This window comes from Apostichopus japonicus, chromosome 8 (genome assembly GCF_037975245.1).
Source record: "Apostichopus japonicus isolate 1M-3 chromosome 8, ASM3797524v1, whole genome shotgun sequence".
NCBI classification, from domain to species: domain Eukaryota; kingdom Metazoa; phylum Echinodermata; class Holothuroidea; order Aspidochirotida; family Stichopodidae; genus Apostichopus; species Apostichopus japonicus.
In genome coordinates, this window is record NC_092568.1 from 32846673 (window position 1) to 32864299 (window position 17627).

General features: G+C 37.7%; 2 protein-coding genes and 1 pseudogene across 5 annotated transcripts in view; 2 read left to right on the forward strand and 1 right to left on the reverse strand.

Annotated features, from left to right (window-relative positions):
• Window positions 1-1388, forward strand: part of LOC139971644 (thiosulfate transporter TsuA-like) — a 34888-nt gene extending 33500 nt beyond the window's left edge. For all 3 annotated transcript variants that reach the window (XM_071978299.1, XM_071978298.1, XM_071978300.1), the window contains exon 9: window positions 828-1388. In XM_071978299.1, coding sequence (XP_071834400.1) covers window positions 828-942 — 115 coding nt within the window. In that variant the 3' untranslated portion in view covers window positions 943-1388. The remainder of the gene's footprint in view (window positions 1-827) is intronic.
• Window positions 1191-1401, forward strand: LOC139972675 (U2 spliceosomal RNA; annotated as a pseudogene).
• Window positions 1402-4450: 3049 nt separating this feature from the next.
• Window positions 4451-17615, reverse strand: LOC139971643 (G patch domain-containing protein 2-like). Of its 2 annotated transcripts, none has more exons than XM_071978296.1 (9): window positions 17459-17615; window positions 15540-16667; window positions 15017-15081; window positions 14356-14523; window positions 12105-12187; window positions 10605-10681; window positions 8720-8824; window positions 8003-8133; window positions 4451-6874 (listed from the first exon to the last, which is right to left on the reverse strand). In XM_071978296.1, exons 2-9 carry the CDS (start codon window positions 16409-16411, stop codon window positions 6696-6698), a joined length of 1680 nt encoding a protein of 559 aa, XP_071834397.1. In that variant the 5' UTR covers window positions 16412-16667; window positions 17459-17615; the 3' UTR covers window positions 4451-6695. The 2 variants fall into 2 exon arrangements, with proteins under 2 accessions (XP_071834397.1, XP_071834398.1); XM_071978297.1 differs by having other exon boundaries at window positions 17531-17601.
• Window positions 17616-17627: the final 12 nt, after the last annotated feature.

Genomic DNA, 17627 nt, shown 5'->3' on the forward strand with positions numbered 1-17627 from the left:
AATGACAAACATTTAGAAGTGAAACTAATACATATTAAAGTGGATAAAGCCCTTCAAGACTCAAGAGCTATACATAGGTTTGGAAATATAAGATGAAGCGTTCGAAGGATCAGTTTGTCTACAAGAGAATGTTAAATTTCTGTGACACTCCGACTCCCCCCTCCCCACCCTCCTCCACCACATGTTCCCTCCACACCATGAGAACCTCTCCGGGCTATAACTACGGTGGCCACTTTAGATGCTATAGTAGCATACCATTATTTCCATGCACGAATTGTGGTGTGTCGGTGTATATTAGAGCTATGTGTGTGAGTGTGTGGCAGTACAGAAGGAGGAAGGGGCAAGGGAAGGCAAAGATGTTGAGGCCATTTTAGAAATGGAAACGGTGTAGGTATGGGGTGGGAAGGGTGTGTGTGTGTGGGGGGGTAGTATCATTATAATGATACTACCCCCCCCACACACACACACCCTTTATACGTAGGCTATTCATGAACCTTAACGGGCACGGATGGGGACAGGATATCAAAAACACCAGTAGGAACGCACGAACCTTGGTGACAAATTTTGTGTGATGGACAATTTATAGTAATTTTGAAGATTTTTGCACACATTATCATTGCCATGTAAAATATTAGGGATCCACGAGGAATAAAACCGTATTTTCGATATTTTATAACACCGGTACTGCAACTAAATATTCATGTGGAACTGCATACAAACAAGTGATATTTATACGGCGTAGGGGTGGGGTTGTTGGGTGGGTAGATAGATAGATAGCGATGTGGAATTGACTTAAGTCTATGCTCCTGTTTCTTCTCTCTCCACAGTGGTCACGGGTTGTCTGGAACAGGAATGTTATCTTTAATCTCCTTCGTGGCAGTACCCTTCATGTTTGTGGGGGGCGTCAGCACTGCTGTTACACTTTCAGCAATAAATGGGTAGATTTCATAAATAAACATTGATGATGAATATTTGACATATTTACGTAGATACAATCGGCGTCAAAAACAGCCAATCGATCAATCAGTCATCGTAATTAACACAATAAAAGGGAAATAATATAACTCATATCACAAATTCAGGTACACATATTTTGTTTCCGATTGACTGGTAATATATTTGTATTTCATCTGTATCTCACAATTAATTATTCAATTATTCATATATCTATATATCTGTATCTATATTATATCGCTTCTCGGCCTTTTGGCTAAGATCATGTGTAGTATCTGTTCCCTTTCGAGGGGAATGGTGATGCACACCCGACGATGATCACAAAGTCACAGTCCCGATGCAAAGGGACTGGGGCTGAGAGCGGATCAGTCGTTTGGTAGTTTATTTATATTTTATATATATATATATATATATATATATATATATATATATATATATATATATATATATATATATATATATATATATATATATATATATATGTATATATATATATATCTATATATATATGTATATATATATCTATATATATATATCTATATATACATATACATATAAATATACATATTTTTGTAACAAGAAAACTGATAGAAGTTACCTTACCATGGGTAACTTATCTAAACTTGAACATATCAATAAAACCATATTGTAAGACAATACAGAGGAGAAAACGTGGAGCATATTGTGGCGGCATCTTAATACCCTGGTAACCTTGGTGTGGTGGTGGTTTTGGAGAGCAGGGGTGATGGAGAGGGAGGGGGGAGATGGGATCTCAAATGCCTATTTTTGAGTTGAAGCTGTTTGACTTATAGATACTATCTACATGGGCGGAGATCATGGGGGGGGGGGACGGGGGCGGGGGGGGGGGGACATGTCCCCCAATATTTTAGGTGGGGGATATAGTATCTAGTATCCCGCCCAATATTTGGTGGCATAGTCTTTTTGTGTGGCTATAAATAGAAAATAATGCGTGAGATTATTTATCCAAATCATATTTTGCGGTGGCTAAAACTTCATCCAACACATGCAGCATGAGGTACATGACTCTTCGTGGTCGTTTCTGTGACATGTGATCGTATAGCATGCATGTCACTGACGATTATTATCATAATGCCTGTACATCTCTTGTGTATGAGCTGTAATTACGTACAATCATATATATGATCCACATCGATATGGGTTCACTGGGTTTCCATTTGGCCTGTTTCCTACAAGATTTCTAAACGCAGGCGCGTAGCCAAGGGGGGGGGGGGTCGAATGGGGAGACCGCCCCCCCCCCCCCCCTTGAGCATATTTTTTTTGTATTTTTTTATGATATCGAAGTTTTATAGTAGCCGTTATAAGAGGTTTTAATATTTGCATACCAATAAATTAACCGTGTCTGAATTTCGAAAATTCCCTGACCAACATTCTTCATCATACTTCCCTCTACTCGTGCAACTTTGACCGGTCTGTTAGGGGTTAAAGTTTTTTTTTTTCTATATTGGTTGTCCATAGATGATATTTTGAGCAACATTATGGGCATGTTTTGAAGTGAATTTATTATTCAAATTCTGAACAAATAATGGGCTTAAAACCTTGAAAAGTGGGGCTGACGGGTATTGTGGGCCGCGAAGTAGAATCACCTACAAAAGCAATGATCCACAGGAGATGCGATCGAACATGATGTGTGACTGGTGACAATCTTGAAAAAGGTTATGGATGGAGAAAAAAAAACTATTGGGAAAAGCTTGGTTCTCAGGCAAAAGTATACATCTGGTTGGTCATTTTCAAGCCCGAGAAGTGCCATTTCCGGTGATCTGGGGGGGGGGGGGCTACCAAAACCAGAAATTTTCTTGTACGCTGCGCGCCAACTGATGGTGGCGCACCGCTTAGATAGTAATATACAAAATATCACGAAGCGCACGAACAATTTTGGGGATGAAAGTTGCTACGCGCCTGCACCCAAGCAAATGTCCCCCCCCCCTCCAATATTTGAAAAAAAAAATCGCCGCCCCTGCTAATCTGGTCAACCTTCCTTGCCAAAACATATTACCGATCTGTATCTCAAGGTATTTCATTTGCAATCAACCTAATTCAGGTATGAGAGGGAAAAAACAATGGCAATACAATATCATGAGGTTAAAGGTCATATAATGGAAACCACAGCTTGACTACCACAAACCGCAAACCTATTTCGCATTTTTAGACTATATTTTCCACACACTGAAAAGACTAAACACGTATCATGATGATTTGTATAGAGAGTATAAGAATGATTGCGAAACGTGACTTTAAAATGTCTCCTCTTCTCATATTTCATAATCTTCATATTTCACGATTTACTGACGGTGTTGGCGTCAGAGTGTTTATTCTAACTTACGACATTTGTTTTAAACTTTATGAGTATACACTCTGTTTGTCATGAAACGGCTTAATGATCACGTAAAACTGAAACGGTTCCTCCCCTCGGACAGTTGACATCACGTATAGGCTGCAACCAACACTAAAGTAGTAGTATTTGGATGGGTCGATGACACACCAAGTGGATCACCTTCACAAATGTTTCTTGAAAATGATCCTTTAATTGGAACGAAAGAGGACGGCCTGCTTCCATTGTCCCCTTATGTGATATGATATCCAAATGAGGCTAAGAGTTCAGAGAAATAGTTGAGAATGAACGGTTTTTCATGATTTAATATACGATTAAATATACTGCAAAAGTAAAGTGATAAATAAAACGTTGTAAAGAAAAGTTGACATACGGCTCGGACTATTTCATGAAATTGGTTGGGAGGGGGAGAGGAGGGGGGGATTGTAATATTAAAGTAGCGAGTTCAGTTTCATAACTAGGGTGACAAATGTTGATGCCCGTCCTGGGGAAGGGGTTTAGTGTCAGAAGGCTACGATACAGATGGTAAGTACATTTTTTCACTGTAGTACAAGCTTTCATTTTCAGCGTGTGACTAAATGTAAAGCAATCCGGGAGGGGGAGCATGGAACCTTGTCACGAAAGCTGTCAATCGCATCAAAGATGCCAAAAGCCCCAGCTCCCCCGGTTGGATAATTGAGTCCCCAGATTGGATCACAGAGTCCCTCGTCTCCCTGTTCGATCACCAAGTCCCTTGGTTCGATCACCGTTTCACCCATACCCTGGTTGGAACGCTGAGTCCTTTCATACCTCGGTTGGATCACCGAGTCCCCATACATCGGTTGGATCAGAGTCCCCGTATCTCAGTTGGATGACTGAGTCCCCTATACCTTCTCTGCTTCCACCACACTTTGAAGCATTTGTTTATTTCTTCAATTTTCTTTTCTTGAGAGTATAAACTTTTCACATTCTGATCGCTACTGGTCTTATATATGGTAAACAATTACTAGGATAAAGCCAACTGTTGGTTATGGAGAGGGAGGTGCATTTTTGAGATGGGACTGAGTAGACGAGAGGGGGAGGGGAGGGTAGAGGAGGGGAGGGGAATAGCTATTTTGAAAACAAAAGAAACGAGTACAAAGTTGCTTGCATGAAAACTTTTTTGTTCGTGACGACAATTATGTACATCTATTCTAAAAGTGAGTGATAAAAAAGAAGAATTCATTTACAAATAGAGAGAAAGCAAAATAGACATAAATATGAAACAATGGAAATGAAACGTTTAAAAAGTCAACAAATCCCTGCTGAGTCTACCAGACACATCTTTTCATTTTGAAGTGAAATTGAAATGCTCACAGAGCATATTCCAACTTGAGTAACATACTCTTGCACATATTTTATGACAAAACATGCAGCATGTACACTCCCCCACCCCCCCCCCCCACCCATACATCAACCTGGTAAGAATGACCAGACATACCAAATCCACATAATTGCTTTTTCTCAACACCACTGCACAGCAGTTATCTTAAAAAAGTTTACAAGAAAGGCATTTCTTGAAGTAGGAACCTAATGGCTTTTGTGGGGTGGATATTTCTAACTGAAGCACCCCCACCTTTCACCTCTATTTATGTCACCCAAAATGAAAAAAAAAATATCTATCGATTCGCTGAGTGGTTGTGTGATGTCGGTGCAAATGACTGTAATTAAATTCACGAGACCAGAGAATGAGATGCAAAACCAGTTAAATTTTACCCACAAGCTAAAACAGACAAGCATAGAAACAAAGCAAGGATTAACCCACCCATCAAACAAAGCAAGTATTAACCCACCCATCAAACAAACTGGTAGAAAACTAATGATAATAATATAACTGCAGGTACTAGATTCTGTCTGTTTGGGCAAACACAGACAGGTGTAAGTCTCACAGGTACGCCCTACAGATTAAGTTGTAATCCTCAAACGTCCCATTATCTAATGTTGATCCCAAATATCATAGTTAAAAATTTGCAATCCAAAATGTTAAAAAACATTTTTGAGAGCCAAGATTTTTTTCTCCACAGGATAAATTACAAAAATAAAGCCAAGTCCATAAACGATTCCACATGTTTGTCTGTTTACAGTTAAACAGTACTGGTATTGCACTACATCCACTAGCAAACAAATCAAAACAAGTAATGCCAAGATAAGGTATTCCAAGGTTTACTTTAACTGGTCAACTCAAACTAAAAAAAAAAAGATTAAAAAAGGTGAAATTAGTGACTTTATGAATTACCTGTGCAAATTTTCACGTGTCAGATTAAAACAAGTTAAAAGTATCGTGTCTTAATAATTATAACAACCACGGCACCTTTTTGGTATAGACTAACTTTATTATAAACATCTCATTTTGGAATGAAATGCCTAATTATATTTAGTTAAGGAAACTTCAAAAGCTAATGTGAAATGACCTTTTTTTTATTTGTCTTTTTTTCACTGGTATCATCTTTTTATAATGAATTATCTCTCAATCACCCTTAACTCCTATTACGAACTCTTAATATGTAAGTTGTTTCCAAGCAAATACATTACAATAGCTAATGTGAGGTTACAATGTTCACCAGTATTGCCTACACAATGAATAAGTCTGGTTTCTTGACATAATTAAGGTAAAAAATAAAATGTCCTTTCGAAGGGTTCTAAATGGCAGTGTAGTGAACCATAGAAAATTCTCGACAATATATGCTACTTCTCGCAGCTTTATTGACTGGTTTCCTCATTTAGTTTAGCTTTAAATAGTGACCAAAAAATGGGGCAAGAAAAAAATGAGAGGAGAGGAGGGGGTTAAAATCAAAATTTCCAAGTGAGAGAGATTACGACAATTATTGCAAAACAGAAGTCTTCAACTGTTGTTATACTAAATATTGCTGATTGTTGGTATCATATGTCTGGTTGTAACTTAAAACAATAAATACTTAGTTTTGCAATCAATATTGGTAAAGAAACCCTCTAACACACATGCTGCAATGTCAGAACAGTTCAGTGTGCCCGTAAAGCATCAAGGGCACACTTTGAATATCAAACATAACATTAAAAAAAAGTGACAACCCCATATAAATATTTTCACAGAAAAATTGTGATTTCAAATCTTAAACTTTCATTCATGTGCAATTTTCTGTTCCAAAATATGAAAAGTTTACAGATTAATCTGAAAAAAGGAAGACCGACAAACATTTTTGGACAGAGTCCTCAAGAAATTTGTGCGTCATGATTTGTGTAAATCCCAGTAAAAACATGCACTGGTCGTTACTTGCCTTTTTTGATTTGACATTGTGGATATAAAAACCGTTGCTTTGAAATTTCAAAGAGGTACACATTACTATATTAAGGTGAGGTTAGACACTGGTCTATGTCAAGATGGTTTCCAGTGTCCAAGTCCCCTGTTTTTCGGTCTGATGAAGACCTGGACTGGTTCCTTCACACCCCGACCCTTAGCTCCGAGCCCTGTTCCAGGTTTCCATCCCATGTTCTGCAACATCTGGTTACCGACGTTACTCTCTGGAATTGGAGCTGCAGAACCACCGACTTTACCTAAACGGTTTGAAATGAGAAACGTGTCAGGGAACAGTATCAATTGAAGCGTTTCATTAACAATGGAAACTAACAACCTTGACCTTTAGCATTCTGTTGGCCTGAGTCGGGTAGCGGGTACCCAAAACTCCGGACCGAATGTTGAAAAAAATTCACGGAACTAGCCAAACACAATGTACATAAAAGGCAGATCACTAAATTCCATCACCTTACATTACACCTTCTAAATATACGCTTTCAATCGATACTCCTGACAGTATGAACGATTGAATTTCATGTTTTGATGTAGCCTATAACAAATAGTAATGCAAATGCACATGAAATAAAAAAAATTGAAATAGTAAGTAACTAAAACAACCATTTACACTGCAAGAAAATTATTTCATGAAATTAATCTTCTGTATTGGTGTGTCTCGATTAATCAAAACATGCAGACCTACGGAATTATTGAAACAATGAAAGCACTCGCGTGGCAGTTACGTGATTTTCTTTCAGAAAATGGGTACCCGTTTTGTGCGTTTTCGATTCGGGTACCAAAATGTTCGGTCAGGTACCTGACTCAGGCCTAATGGCAATGCTCGTGGGACAAAGGCAAATTATCTTATTGCTATGTTATCGTTAGGAATGGTAATGGACTTGTGTAACATCATTCTAAAAATAGTTGAGCCGTTCATCATATTCAATGCAAAATACTGTTCAATAGAGATACCTGTGATTTCTGTTCACTCAACCTCCCCCCCACCCCCAGGCCCCACGACCCAAAGTCTATTCCCTATATCAGCTATCTATTTCAAAATTAAACTACACAGTTTGTGAATTATTTTAATGGAAAGGAATGGTGTATAGCTTTAGCTTTGACTGTCTTTATACTATAATTGTCATGTTTATCAGTGTGCTCATGTAAGAATGGCCAACCCTACGATTCCAAAAAAGGGGTCCAACCCTCTAAAGGTACTAGCTTTATTTCTCACGTAATGAGGAAATTGTGGAAAATTCTACGGCAAAATTTACGAGCGTCGAAAGGCCAGTTCATGTCACACGTGTGTAGAAAAAATGGAGCGAGTTGCTAAAGAATATAGGGCAAGGAAACCTGCAGCCAATCAGAACATGTGTGTTTTAACATCTTACCTTCGTTGGTTAATTTACGAGGTGACTTGCGTCTTCTCTTCGTGTCTACTAACGATAGTAAGGAGGACTCCGTTGAGGATGATGCCATGTAGAAGTCATTATTGGCTGCAGCACCGCATAATGCTGGGTTCCTATGTAAAAGACAAGAATATGACAAAATCTAAAAATTCCTAGGGGATAACAAAAAACCCAACGAGACTTTCTTTTGGAAACTTCGAAAAGTTTATTAACAAAAAAAATATTGAAAATGTTTGGCCACTTTTGAAAACCACCACTTCCTTTGATCCACCATTGGAAATCATTAACAGACTCTTTGAACCACTGAAGAGATCCCATGAGGACAAAAATACATATATCACTGTAACAACTGATTACATTTGAAAAATGAAAACAGCATTTCTTTTTGCATAATATCACATTTACACTAAATTAAATGACCAGTTTCACTGGAAACAACTTTCAATTAAATAAATCTTGAATAGAGTTTTATGCTAAATAATTCCAGTATTCCTGCTGTGATTTTCGTTTGCTGAAGTAAACAGCTTGTGTTCCCCCGCTGCCTGTAGTGACCAGTGATTGTAGGCACCATGGTTAATGGTTAATACGACTGGGCAACATATGATCCCCTTCCTTGCTCCCTCCCCTGTCCTCCCCACCACCCCCCACCTCCATGTAATTTAAAAATCATTTATAAGTAGGCTATTAAAGTATACATACTTTAAGAAAGCTTTAGTGTTGGTCTGCAGATCCAATGAATATATCGAAGCCACATGATCCAGATGTGATTGGTGCTTGGTTTTCCTCAAGGTCTGTAAATCAATCCTGGAGGAGGGAAAAAAGTATAAGAATTTATCAAAATTTATGGAGATAGATGGAGAAATGTTGCAGAAAAGGGAACATTCATGATTTTTTTTTGATACATTCATAAAAATGTTTCCAGGAAATATCACACACATAAATATGTTATATGGTAATAAACAAGAGTGGGCACTCTTAAATATTACTAGACATTATTCTACAAGTTGTCTCGCGAGTCAAAATTGTGGGGTATAAGATATGAACGATAATAAAAAAAAAATTATGGAAAGTAAGGTATGCCTGCTTTGTGTGACTCCTACAATTTGTGTACGAACTCAGTCTATTTTCTGAATTTATATTAATCTGAGGAGAGGGATTCTGTAACATATTCTAACATCACCAGCACTTTGGTTTTTCTTCTACCAGCATGTCAGGAGTGATGTTAGAATAGAAGACCACACTCAGGAGGAAAAGACGACGGAACAATATATTCTGCAAGTGCAAGTTTGCTACTGTACTTTCTTTACTTGCTACAGCATTATATGCCCTGTACAACTATTTACAAGAACCAGCTTAAAACAATGTCAGAAATCTCACATCTCACATTCTGAGGAAGAAGTCTATAAAGACCCTTGCACATCAAGTCTCATGCCTAGAATGAGCTTTCTGAAAACCCAGACTGACGCCCTTATATAACCTCTGAGTCTCACACATGTTAGCAGTAGCTGTTCCAAATGTTAGCTGTACTATTCCAAAATGTTAGTCCAAGTTGGCTGTACCAACTAGTTACCATATATGTAAGCATGTACTAAACTCACATGTAATAGCATACATGGTACAAAATCTCATATGTCAGCAGGGACAAACAGTGAGGAAGGTCAGAATGCTAACAATCTTGACAACATAAGTCAATATACTGAAGGCAGATATTAGTCACACACATTTTAATATATTCTAAAGAAAAGGAACAGTTCTGGGATAAAAGTATGACTTATAAACTTGTATTAATTATATAACAATATAACGACAGATTCCAGTACTGGTAACTGACCAGTATAAGCTGACAATGGAAAGCACATTCATGAAGCGACTGTTTTGGTGAAACTCATCAAAGAACAGTACTACTTGCTCTTCAAAAATCATGTTGGTACATAGGAGATGTACCCATAGAGAAGTGCACACTACATTTAAAACGTTGCATACTGTAGATACTATGCAGTATTTTGTTTACCAACATTATTGTTTGCTACCGATTGGTCACCGCAATTGATCATGAGATAAAGCACCTATGTCGCCATAATCACTGCATGCACTATTTTTCATGCCCGCACGCATTGTTTTTTAAGTGGGCTGATACCGTCCATTAATGAGAAATGGAAATTTGGCGAGTTGGTCTGTTGTACACCATCTTTCCAGCAACATTATCCTTCTGAACGACACACACAATGCAAATGTTAAAGAATGAGATGATGTGATAAACTGATAAGAGTAACTTTCCTTGATAGATTCAATGCAGAAATGACAAGGCTGTAATTATCACTGGAAAACCTGACTCTAGAGCATGACGATGCCATTTTGAATTAGTTTGAATACCAACAATTTATGGAGGAAATCCTTTCAAAATAAAAACTTGAAATTTAACGTCTAAGTAACTGTTTGACATGATTTACGAAGGAACCAGTTTGAAAACAGAAAGTTTGTTTTAAAATTCCACTCGATATGTGCAAAACATTGACAGAATTATTTTTTCAATCATTATGAAGAATACCTTTTAAACTTAACAGCAGTTAAGACATTTACTTACTCATTGGTGTTTGGTTTTTTCAGGAAACGAACCACCCTGTCGTTTAGTTGGCCTGGGGCACTGGTTTTTCGAAGTCGCTGGAAATAGAAGTTTCATTTTGAGGAGACAGTTAAAAGATATCACATCTTAAATGTCATGATGTCTTAAACTCTAGATTGTAATTAACCAGAGGACTGGCATCAACAATATGTCAACATGAACAATAAGGTTGGGACTGACGAGCTGATGTCATCTTCAAACTGTTTTTCAGATATTAAATACGTAGCAATACAGAACCAGAAATGGCAGCATAGAAGAATTTGTGATATAGATAGCTGAATCTTTTTGGAATCTGAAATACGGAGACTTCCTTCGTTAGGCATGTTCCAAGCAATTGTTTCCAACTTTAAACATATGGTCATGTCACATGACATCTGACCTCCAATTAAAACAATTGCAATGTTGTACACTTCATAAAGTATCCTCCAACTAAGAATGAGATCCATCCAAACGTCCTTTCTTGATAATACACATTTTCAATGTTTTTGGCATAATTTGACCCAGGATGCTCATCTTTGACCTTCACTAAACACTGTCAGGTTCATCTAGATACTCTGAATACAAATCATCCACATGTTACTAAGTATGAAATTCCTCCAAGAACCCAACTTCATGTATCTTCACACTTTGACTTCTGCTGACCTCAGTTGACCTCCACTATGAACAATATACAGTATGCTGTACCTAGACAATAGGGGGCAGACGCATAGCAAATGCTACAACAAGGTTTACCCTATTTAGTTTGCCCTTGTTCACAACCAGCTGTCACATACGTACACTCATACACACCCACACGTATATATATGCACATTTTCATGATTGCATACTGTAGGTGTACATTTGCCATCGATACTAACACTAACTTTCACTTTAGAGTTTTCTGTTATTGTAGGAATCTGGTATACATATAAACTTGCTCAAAGTCAAGCATCTCATGCAAATTCAATGTCTAATAAACAGAAAGGCTTTCAAAGATACCGCAAAAAGTTAGCTTTGATTATTACATGAAGCAATTTTCATGAACTTGACTGGGCATGTGTATGTCACAGTTCCAAGGTCATTTGACTCAAACGCCAGCATGTGATATCACATCACATTGAGACATCTTTTCAGTGGACAGTCGTGGACAGTCGGGAAGTGTGTGTGTGCTTAAAACTACTACGACTGATCAAGATTTTGACAGTTTTTAAGCCGAGCCGGCTTCAGTCAGGAAAACTGAAAATGAAGCATGAACCCCACCGGCAGTCGGCGGTGTGCGTCTGTTCACATTTAATATGCATTTTTAACAAATGTTAACCAATCACACAATAGTCATCTAGCCTGTGACCTAATAAGATTTGGTCATTGAGTCCTGCTATGTTGATGTTATGAGAGCTTTAATGCAAACAACAACGAAACTAACATAGTCTCCTTTTGAGAGCTTTAAAGGTGCCTTCATGAAATGTAAAGCAAAAGACATACCTTTGGTTTGAATCTCGATCTGAGGCTTCGGAAATTACTGCAGTCATCGCGGTTCTGAAGGTTTTTAAGTCGTGAATTAAAATCTGTTGACAAAGGAAAGAAAATAAGCATGCAATAGCTTCACAGACTATCTCTCTTGAAAATACTGGAAATTATCATAATTTGTTGATGCATTAACTTCTGATGCTCTTGCATCAATCAGGTTGTTTCTAACGAAAACACTGAGGAAACCTAAAATGACATGATCTGCGTGTAAGGTAACAAGTTAATAGAGAGACAACTGCAATAATAAACCTGTTGCCATGTATATACACATATATGTATGAATTAATCTGTAACTATGTGAAGAGGTCAGTAGGGATGAACACAGGTGTGTGAGTAACAACATATTCATATTAATGAACGAATGAATGAATGAATGAATGAATGAATGTGTAACTATGGATTCACAAATATGTTTGAAAGAATAAATATCTATGAGTAAACACATACATGTATGAATGAATCTGTCACTATGTGAAGAGGTCAGTAGGGATGAACACAGGTGTGAGTAACAACAAATTCATATTAATGAATGAATGAATGTGTAAATATGGATCCACAAATATGTTTGAAACAATAAATATCTATGAGTAAACACATACATGTATGAATGAATCTGTAACTATGTGAAGAGGTCAGTAGGGATGAACACAGGTGTGTGAGTAACAACATATTAATATTAATGAACGAATGAACGAACGAATGAACGAACGAATGAATGAATGAATGTGTAACTATGGATCCACAAATATGTTTGAAACAATAAATATCTATGAGTAAACAGTATGAATGAATCTGTCACTATGTGAAGAGGTCAGTAGGGATGAACACAGGTGTGTGAGTAACAACATATTCATATTAATGAATGAATGAACGAATGAATGTGTAAATATGGATCCACAAATATGTTTGAAAGAATAAATATCTATGAGTAAACACATACATGTATGAATGAAGTTTTAACACAGTATGAGCAGACACTTGGCTGAAGATAATCAAAAGAATTTACAGATGACAGAATCCACAGGAACACACAAATTGTCATTTTTCAGGAAGTAATTTGCCTGCACTATAATCAGATTTTGCCCCCTGCTGACCTCTGACTTCCACCACCAACAATAGGTATGTCTAATGTGTAATTACAGGAAATACACATGCCAAATACAAAGATTGCACAGATGACTGTCTGGTTCCAAGATTTTGACGAGTTTTTTCCCTCTATGACCTCAAATGACCTTGACATTCATGAAAAACACCACAGATCGTCTACTCACCAACTGCAAGCTACACATGAAGTTTGAATTATCTGCAACTTCCACTTCTTGAATTATTGTGTTAACAATCTTTTCAGACTTTGGCCTGCGCTGACCTCAAATGACCTTTCACCACTACCAACAACAATCCCAAACCAGTTCTACATAGGGGAACCTACATACTAAATATCAATTGTACTCCAGTTATCCTTATGAAGTTACCTGTATAGCAGTTAATGAGCAAGTGTCACTTACACACACAAACACACACATGCAAACACATGCCATCACCATCACCATTGCATACAGTAGTTTCCTTCTGCCTTCGGCAAGAAATATAAAACTATGTGTTTGCAGGAAATGATTATAAATCAAGTGGTGTTCAGGAAGTCGTTGAAGGTCATGTGGGGTGCCATCATCGATCAACTAACTAATAGACACTGATGCAAATATTTAGTAATAGCATGAAGCATTACACGCACATGTTCGTAGCAGCATTTGGTGTCAACATGCAAGCCTCACTTTTAAGAGTTGTCTGGTTATTTAGGAAAAACGAATGAAATCATATAGTTTCTCAAAAAACAACCAAAACTACCCACTGCAGTTGCCTATAGGTAAATAAATGGAATGAATGCCCAACCCCAACCATATCATAAAATAATTAAGCCCAAAAAATTCTCCTCAGAACTAAACAAACTTGGCCTGTCCGAGTGAATCTGAGAAATTATATGTATTTCAAGGAGGATCGGCAAAAATGTCATAAAAATCAGTCGATGCTGGAATATACCTACTGTATGCCGTAAATCATATTAAAAGAGGCAGTCAAACAACTATATATTTAAACTGCAAGGTTTACAGTGACTGTCAGTGATTGTCTTATGATTTGAATTATACATAATTAGACACAGACGATTATCAAACAGAACCCTTTGCACTAATAAACAAAGCAGACTTACTTTTCTGAGTGCCCTTATTGAGCAGAGGTAAAGCACCATTTAATATTTTGTAGAATTTCTCTTCGTCTTCTTTATCTTTCGGTGATTTCTCCCACCAGGGTATGATGTGTGGAACACCAGCGACGGACCCTCCTGGTTCATGGAAAAAGTCACTCTGTTCGTCATCGGCTACACACACACGCAAAAAGAAGGAAGGGGGGGGGGGGGGAATTAGTCAATCTATGATTACCTTTCTATCATGGAAGAGAGTAATGTGATTTCCAAACTCGAGTCGATATTAAAGTACTGTAAAATGTAAGCATTTTTTCACGACGTTCCTAGAGAAGAATAGAAATATCAACCAAACAACCAAGCAAGAACCTGTGCCGGTTGGTCCTGAATATCAAGTCATTATGGGTCAATTGGTATTGTCCGATTGTAGTCACACTGGTAAGACTATCAACAATTATGAAAAATCAGTGACACTGCCATAAAAATAAGCAATTATGACAAAATGACTGTGAAATTCATAAAATGAAATGAAATTACAAGGTATTTTACTACGTTAAGCTCCTCTAATTCCCTTAGAGCAACCCTGCACACTTCTAGGCTTATAATTAAACCACTGGAGGTTTGATATTCTATTGTTTATTTTTTTTTATATAAAAGCAAGATAGAACACCTTCTCGTCCTTCATCGTTGGTAAACAGACCATCGTCTTCACTGCTTTCACTGCTACAACTGGCACTGCGAATATGGTATAAAGCAATGTAACAAGCTTAAAACATTTGAGGACAATTAACGAGATGGGATGAATCCTTACAAGCTGCTGCTTGTGTTTTGCAATATAAATTTTCCTACAATTGCATATCTTTGACAGTTCACAAGTTTGTTACTGAGCTATATCAAAGCTTCACAGAACATTCTGAGGTGATCCCCTGCCTATCATAACAACCATGAACTCTCACTGTATCCTACACCACCACAAGCTCAGAGGTATTTGCTATAGCTTACTAACACTCAGATACATTCCTGTACCATTGCTTTGCATGATATCGAAAAAGTCATAAACTGTTGTGGGTAAATATCGAACAAATTACGACATTTTGAAAAAATAAAACTTCATAGAATTTGCATGTGACATTGCTGCAATGAATCAGAACTTTATGAAAAGGAAAAATGACTGCTGTAATTCTTTGACTTACTCTCTCCCTAATAAGGTCTCTGAGGTATCATCATCATCTCCACTCATTGCACTCTCTGCTCTATCATCTGTCCTGCTGATGGTTCCATCACTGCTGGAAGATTGCGTTCTCGATTCTGCAAGAGGGCCCTCTGTAACCCTTGAGCTGCACACACCTGCCACCTCAGGAGAACTTGTACGATAGTTTACAGTTTCGCAATCAATCTCCATGTTCTGTGCTGTCAGCTTTTGACCTTTGGATGGAGTTTTTGACCTCTGCGGCACCTTCTTCTTGTTTCCAAAGCGATCCTCGATTGCCTCGTAGTTAAGTACTTCCATGTTTTCATTCTGCTTATCATTCTTCTTCAGCGACTTTTTCAATCGTTGCTTTTTGCTTTTGATCTGAGGCTTGAAGTCTGGAAGAGAACAACTTCTTGTAACCATTACACAGGATTGAGTCCCCCCATCCACGGCCATTCTCTTGGGCCTGGACTTCTTCTTTCTCAGAGGTTTCTGAGGATGCTGACTGCTTTCGGCGACAGAATCAGATTCTCCATATAAATTACTGGACGATGTAACGTTCAGGGAAGACAGCTTCTTCAACATGCGATCCTCATTGGCGGAGTCGCTCTGACGGTCTTTGGTCTCCGTTACGTTTTGCATGTAATCCTTCAAGGCTTCGTCCAGGCTTGTGTCAGACTGATCACTGAGCACGACAGAGAATTCCCAGATGGGATTTGGATCCAGTCGTCTCTTCCGACCCCTTCGCTTTCTCAACGGACGACGAGCCAGCTTCGAGCCGTTCAAGGAGGAACTTTGTAAATTGTTATCTTGATCACTGAGTGAAATCTTGTCTTCAAGGGCTTCAATCAGAGCCTTTGACAGATCTTCCATGTTCTTTCATTTACATACACTGCACTTAGAATAACTTGATAGGTCATTTTTTAGGTCAATGCTTTCAGTTTCAAGAGTCCTTTCAAAAACTGAATTTGTTTTGGTTAAAGTGAAGGGTATGGTAGCGAAACTGACAATCATAAAATAGAGATAAACAAATCTTAAGAGTTTCTGTGAACTTTGTGGAAGCACTTTTTGAATGAAGATTCTCTACTAATGATATTCAGACAAACAGGACCTTGCTGCTTTGGTGTTTCTGAAAAATTGAAAAAGCGATATATGGAAAGATATCCTATCACAAGAGTGGCAAAAGAGATTTACAAAAGTGGTCTTACACTGGGTCTCAATCTTGTAAATGCTGGTGGTACGTGCATGTGGTTACATGTACTATATTTGTAGTTGAGACTTAAAATCAACTCATATCCTATCTATGAGAATCTTATCAACCATTAACAAAATCCTCTGTAAGCCTAAGCCTAATGTTAGAGCAAAATATGATTGTCTTTAACATTAAGGCTTCATTACGTTCCTTTTCAAATTTTAGAACTTAGTCAAACTGTTCAAAGCAAAGAAATATTTCCCAACTGCACCCATGTGTTGAAACTGTTTAATTCTGCTAAATGGGTGGAATAATCCTTGAAAGTGCTTCAAAATAAATGAAAGGTGGTAAGTTTGGCTATCACTGTTAGTTGGGTTTTGTAGATTAACTTTGGGATAAAAAAAAGGGTTACAATTTGACTTGCGAGCATGGTCAATACAGTGCAGCAACACGAAGTTACTGTACACCACAATCCAGGCTATAGTATAAACCTACCATTTCACTATTTATGCAAAGACCCGTTTTACGGTAACAAGGGTATGGCGGTAAATTAGACCGACGTAACTTAGGCTAGTCCAGGTAAAGTAAGTCATATAATTAAACCTGGGGCCTAGGCTTTCCTACTGTACGCTAAATAAAATAGGCTAGCTGCATAAATACTCCCATCAAATTTCATCATTTAGTAATAGCACCAGGCCTAAACATGAATTAAAATAAAAGCGACAAACGGTGATTGTGGTTGTTAGTTATACAGTCCAGAATAGCCCTAGCAGTATTCTTCGACAAAATAATTTCCCCACCATCGAATTTTTATACGTGAACTACTGTACTGAACTACTACACTCATGCCTGACACACTGCAGTTAAATAATGTAACTTGTTGTTAGCTAAGTGCAA

What these genes read in the sequence shown, in the direction of transcription:
- LOC139971643 (XM_071978296.1), bottom strand. Translation starts at nt 16,411, where the DNA reads ATGGAAGATCTGTCAAAGGCTCTGATTGAAGCCCTTGAAGACAAGATT. An exon ending in AACACTAAAGCTTTCTTAAA is followed by an intron (nt 8,134 to 8,719) that starts GTATGTATACTT and finishes TCTTTTACATAG; the next exon opens with GAACCCAGCATTATGCGGTG. An exon ending in TCGTAAATTAACCAACGAAG is followed by an intron (nt 6,875 to 8,002) that starts GTAAGATGTTAA and finishes CAAACCGTTTAG; the next exon opens with GTAAAGTCGGTGGTTCTGCA.